Below are 6,380 nucleotides of genomic sequence, written 5' to 3'. Positions count from 1 at the left end.
CTGATTGTAACACGCTTGGCACACAGTACAAATGTACCTTTACCTAGAGCTGACTGATTGTTGGAGCTTTGCAATAATGGCAGATAAAAAGAAATGCCGTAAATCTATTACCTTGGATATGAATCTTAAAATTATTAGATTGTATGATGAAGGTGTAATTCAAGCTGAAATAGGCCGAAAGCTAGGCTTCACTAGGACCACAGTTAACACAGTCATGAAGAACAGAGAAAAAATTGTTGCAGAAGTTAAAAGTGCTACACCTGTTAACACCACAACAATTCGAAAAAGGGATAGCATTGTTGCAGACATGGAGAGACTCCTAATACTTTGGATAGAAAATCAGACAACACGCCATGTTCCTGTAAACCAGGCAATTATACAAAGTAAAGCCTTAAGCTTATTCAATGACCTGAAGGCTAAGAAAGGTGAAGCAGCAAAGGATGCTGAATTTGTTGCAAGCCGTGAATGGTTTGATAGGTTTAAGAAGAGGTCTAATCTACATAACATCAAAGCACAAGGAGAGGCAGCTGCTGCAGATAATGAGGCTGCAGAAAGCTATCCAAGTGATTTTGCAAAAATTATTGAAGATGGAGGCTACTCCATGGATAAAATTTTTAATGTTGATGAGACTGGTCTATTCTGGAAGAAGATGCCTGCAAGAACCTTCATTGCAAGACAGGACAAATCAATGCCAGGCTACAAGCCAGCTAAAGATAGAATAACCCTTCTGTTAGGTGGCAATGCTTCTGGTACCTTAAAGCTAAAGCCTTTGTTTATTTACCGTTTTCAAAATCCAAGAGCTTTGAAGAACTATGTTAAAACTAGACTTCCAGTGCATTGGAGGGCTAATAAAAAAGCATGGGTAACTGCAGCCCTCTTTGAGGATTGGTTTGACACCTGCTTTGTTCCAGAGGTGAAAGCTTATTGCAAGGACAATAATATCCCTTTCAACATTTTGCTGCTTGTTAATAATGCCCCTGGACACCCTTGAACGCTAGATGAGCTCAACCCTAACATTAGAGTGGAATTCCTACCACCAAACACCACCTCATTACTGCAGCCCATGGATCAATGTGTCATAGCTGCCTTCAAGTTAAACTACTTAAAAAGAACATTCAGTAAGTGTATTGCAGCATTAGACAAAGAAGAAGGTGCAGGGCAAAAAGTCCTATCGAAATTCTGGAAAAGCTACAACATCTTGGATTGCATTAAAACTGTAAGAGATGCTTGGAATGACATAAAGGATACCACAATGAAAAGGGCCTTGAAAAAATTATGCCCACAGTTAGCTGTTGATTCCGAAGAGGTTGATGATTCTGTAGCTAATGTTACTGAAAATATTGTAGATATGGCAAGGCAGTTAGAGCTGGAAGTAGAGCCAGAAGATGTTGCTGAACTGCTTGCGTCCCATACTGAGCCCCTCAGCAATGAAGATCTTCTAGAACTTGAAGAGGAGAGAGAAGAAGATGTGCAAAATGGGGTTGAGACCATTGAACAGCCTGAAGGTTTAACTTCTCTTTCAAGCTTTCGGTCATCTTGATAGCGCCATGGCTCTTTTTGAAAAGCATGATAGGGACTTTCAAAGAAGCTCCACAGTCAATGGTAACATTTCAGGGGCTTATTCCTGTTACAAAGAAATCTACAGAGAAAAGAAGAGAGCTACACTTCAAACCTCCATAGAGACTTACTTTTCTAAAAGTCCATCATCACGCAGATCATCAACAGACAGTCATTTGGATCCCAGATCATCATCAACTGACAGTCCATTTCCAGCTCTGACATCACCAGCCGGTCCTGCTCCTTCTCTTATTGCTACTTGTAGTACACCCAATTCGCCAGCAAGAAAGCGTCTCGCCTTTGAAGAGTTGACTTGTGAAACAGAAGATACCAGTATGACTTCATCCTTACTAGAATAAATGCTCATAGCTGATCCTAAGCTGAGAAAATATTGTGTTTATTTTGCAATACAGTAAATATGTTCTGTTGCCCTAAGCTTAGAAAATGTTGTGTATATTTTCCAATACAGTAAATATGTTCTATTGTCCTAAGCTGATCCTAAGCTTAGAAAATGTTGTCTTAATTTTGCAATACAGTAAATATGTTCTGTTGCCCTAGGCAGGGCCGTCTTTAATATTGACTGGACCCTGGGCGAAAATTTTCTTGGGACCCCCCCCCATGCAATTTCGCTCTCCACCCCAACATCCCAAAAAACAACTAAATCAATTTTTAAAAATTATTAGCCCAGCAGTGGATTATCCACTGCTGAGCTAATCATTTAAAAAAATGAAATAAATTGCAATATGTGAAACTGGACCTAAGCAGTACTAATAAGTAAATAAATATATAAATTCCTCCACTGTGGATTCATTTAATATTCTTTTGAATGTGATTCTGGTGTGAGGTTAGCTGGTTAAAGAGATTTAGGGCAGCCAACAGGAGCAAAGCAAGGTAAAGACTGAGGAGGAAGCATGGAGGTGCAGTATAAGTTTGCTGACTGGAATAGCAGAACTACTATGGGAAGCTGTAAAATCTGAGACAGAGAGAAAACAAAAACTATAAAAAAAAACTTTACATTAATGTGTGAAGTATCAGCATGACACTATACATCAGCCACAGCAGCACATGTCACTTCTTTGCTAGGAACAAGTTCCCTCTCAACTTGCACTAGACAATGCTGCATGGGGAGGGGTGTGAGTGCACTGACACCTTTCTACAAAGCACTGTTCCCCTAAAAAACTTCAGTTAGTTGATATTAGGGCCACAGCAGAAATAGCAGGGCTAAGGGGACCAGCAGACTGGATGCTGTCTGTCCAAGGCTGCATGGATACAGTGTGAGATGAGTCACACAGCCTCAAGACTGAAGAGGGCAGTGTATGCAGCTGCACAGATGCTCAAATCCTCAAGTGCTTGCCGCTCCAGCTTTCTGCTGCATGCGCTTACAGTCAGCCCTACCCAGAAACAATCCCCACCACCAGAGCAGTTACCTGGTAACAGTGGTAACCCCAGTAGGACCTTTTCTGATGCAGTGGGAATGGCTGGATGCCGAGTTAGGGCTTTGCATTCAGTGCTGCACAGTGCACATCTAAAACAGCACATGGCAATAGCTTGGCATATCACATGACACCGGCGCGGTCTGGCACAGTTTTAAAAAATATATATAAGCAGAGTACTTTTGACTGTGACAGTATTAGAACTGAATGTGTGTGTTCCCAAAATCAGCAGTCTGGTATGAACCATAAAAAAAAAAAAAAAAATTTTATTTTTTTTTTAGGACTCTTGGGCCCCTCAACAGAAACTGGGCCCTGGGCAGCTGCCCCTTTTGCCCTGTGTTAAAGACGGTCCTGGCCCTAGGCTGATCCTAAGCTTAGAAAAAAATGTGTTTATTTTGCAATAAATATTTTCTTTTGCCCTAACCTTATAGTATTGTGTTTATTTTAGTTATAAATGTATTATTTATATCAGTTATGCCTATAAATGACTATTATAATGCAGTACATGCATTGAGAAGTGAAAAAAAAGAATTTCTTCACTTTAAGTACATTTCCGTTTTACATACATGCTCTGGTCCCATTGTGTACGTAAATGTGGGGTATGCCTTGTATATATATATATATATATATATATATATTATAGAAAAGCTGTAGTGGATTTCAAATACATCTATCACTTTAAAAAGCATAATATAGTGGGAACTACCTCACACTCACTCACTGAGATCAGTACAGTGAGTTTTCCTACATTTTTGATACTTCATTCAGTATTTTAGACGGCTGATATTTAAGGATATTGTATACTCGGACTGGAGGTTAAACACTGGGATTTCTAGAATCGAGAACGGATTACTCATCACCCATCTCTATATATCTTACAGGAGAGCGGTTACTATCGCTTATATATTTGTAAAAGAAACAGTTCTAATACCAGAAATAATTTTTCTGTCTTTTTTTCCTATGTAAATGTGAATCAACAACCCTGGAAGCGCTGTTTAAAACCTTTGAATTCCTTTTATATATATATAACAATATTAATTGTGAGGGGGGCGGAAGTCTTGGTGAGTTCCCACATTTTTTTTTTGTAGGTTTTGACCCCTGACTAAACTCAAATTTTTCTTTCATGATTCAGATAGAGCAGCAATTTTAAGCAACTTTCTAATTTACTCCTATTATCATTTTTTCTTCGTTCTCTTGCTATCTTTATTTAAAAAGCAGGAATGTGATGCATAGGAGCCGGCCCATTTTTGGTTGAGAACCTGGGTTATGCTTGCTTATTGGTGGGTAAATGTAAACCTCCAATAAGCAAGTGCTATCCATGGTGCTGAACCTAAAATAGGCTGGCCGCTAAGATTTACATTCCTGCTTTTAAAATAAAGATAGCAAGAGAACGAAGAAAAATTGATAATAGGAGTAAATTAGAAAGTTGCTTAAAATTACATGCTCTATCTGAATCATGAAAGAAAAAATTTGGGTTCAGTGTCCCTTAATGACATAAATATTACCTAAATGACATAAGATGTTGTTTACACTTGGTCCCAACTCCCATCCCATTTTACAGATGCAAACATTTCACAATACAAACCTTTCCCAGTACCAAGCAGTTTGGATATATATATATATCTATATCATTTAGACACTAAACTCAGATTTTACTATAAAATGACATATATACAGGTAGTTTGTGTGACAAATATGTCTAAACCCTACACGTATGCATAGCAATTCAGTGCATTTATACATAACTTATACACTGTAATACATTAGTTATTAAATCTTATGTCCTGTGACCTCCATCACTAAACGAATAAATTAGATTTAGTTCTAACTCCGAGTTCTTTCTCATTATGTTCCTCCTCTCTCAGGCTTTATGAGGCGATTATTATGAGCGATATTGTAGCCACGCCCCACAAACCTTTCGCGCCATTCTCTGATTGGCTACCTGTCAGTGGCCACGTGCTCGCGGTGGTGGTGCGCGTTCTCGCTATGCGACCCGGCTGCTGTATGTGAGCGCGGGAAATTTCATTTGTGTAGAACCGGATTCGTTACCGTATTACTTATTATAGTTGCACTAACATTTTTTGTTTGATTTGCTACCGGTTCTGAGGTCTCTGTTTACCGTCCGTATCCGGTGTCAGTGCCTGCTGTTAGTTTTTGTTTACCAGGCCGGGGCTTAATGTACTGAATGTTATCCTGACTGAAAAAGTTCTATTGGCAGCCATTATTGTAATTTATATTTTATAGACTCACAGCAATAACCCCCCCCTATAGTTTTATTTTGGGGAGATCAGGAATTGATGGCTGCATAAAATTAAGGTTGTTTGGGTCATCATTTCTAAAAGGTTTCCATCGTCTGATTCTGCGCCGGGTTTGCCATGCCTATATCCGCGAAGAGCATTGCTGAGGAGCTGGAGGTGTTTGATGTGAAGTTTGAGGACGAGGATGCGGCTGAAAAAAGTGAGGAACGAGAACATAATTATTGTGATAATAACTAATAAGTTATCATGGTCCTATGAATAACGAGAACATAATTATTGTGATAATAACTAATAAGTTATCATGGTCCTATGGATAACGAGAACATAATTATTGTGATAATAACTAATAAGTTATCATGGTCCTATGAATAACGAGAACATAATTATTGTGATAATAACTAATAAGTTATGGTCCTATGAATAACGAGAACATAATTATTGTGATAATAACTAATAAGTTATGGTCCTATGAATAACGAGAACATAATTATTGTGATAATAACTAATAAGTTATCATGGTCCTATGAATAACGAGAACATAATTATTGTGATAATAACTAATAAGTTATCATGGTCCTATGGATAACGAGAACATAATTATTGTGATAATAACTAATAAGTTATGGTCCTATGAATAACGAGAACATAATTATTGTGATAATAACTAATAAGTTATCATGGTCCTATGAATAACGAGAACATAATTATTGTGATAATAACTAATAAGTTATCATGGTCCTATGAATAACGAGAACATAATTATTGTGATAATAACTAATAAGTTATGGTCCTATGAATAACGAGAACATAATTATTGTGATAATAACTAATAAGTTATGGTCCTATGAATAACGAGAACATAATTATTGTGATAATAACTAATAAGTTATGGTCCTATGAATAACGAGAACATAATTATTGTGATAATAACTAATAAGTTATGGTCCTATGAATAACGAGAACATAATTATTGTGATAATAACTAATAAGTTATGGTCCTATGAATAACGAGAACATAATTATTGTGATAATAACTAATAAGTTATGGTCCTATGAATAACGAGAACATAATTATTGTGATAATAACTAATAAGTTATGGTCCTATGATAACGAGAACATAATTATTGTGAT

At 37.2% G+C, this 6,380-nt stretch overlaps 1 protein-coding gene across 1 annotated transcript in view; it reads left to right on the top strand.

Annotated features, from left to right (window-relative positions):
* Positions 1 to 4,938: 4,938 nt before the first annotated feature.
* Positions 4,939 to 6,380, top strand: part of POLA2 (DNA polymerase alpha 2, accessory subunit) — a gene marked incomplete in the record, with an annotated part of 701,000 nt that continues 699,558 nt past the window's right edge. Inside the window, 1 exon segment of the mRNA XM_053688830.1 lies at positions 4,939 to 5,447. Within this exon segment, the coding sequence (XP_053544805.1) occupies positions 5,366 to 5,447 (82 nt within the window).

Source organism: Bombina bombina, chromosome 7 (genome assembly GCF_027579735.1).
Source record: "Bombina bombina isolate aBomBom1 chromosome 7, aBomBom1.pri, whole genome shotgun sequence".
Classification (NCBI taxonomy): Eukaryota; Metazoa; Chordata; class Amphibia; order Anura; family Bombinatoridae; genus Bombina; species Bombina bombina.
The sequence above is the reverse complement of the archived record's forward strand: the minus strand, read 5'-3'. Positions and strand labels throughout refer to the sequence as shown.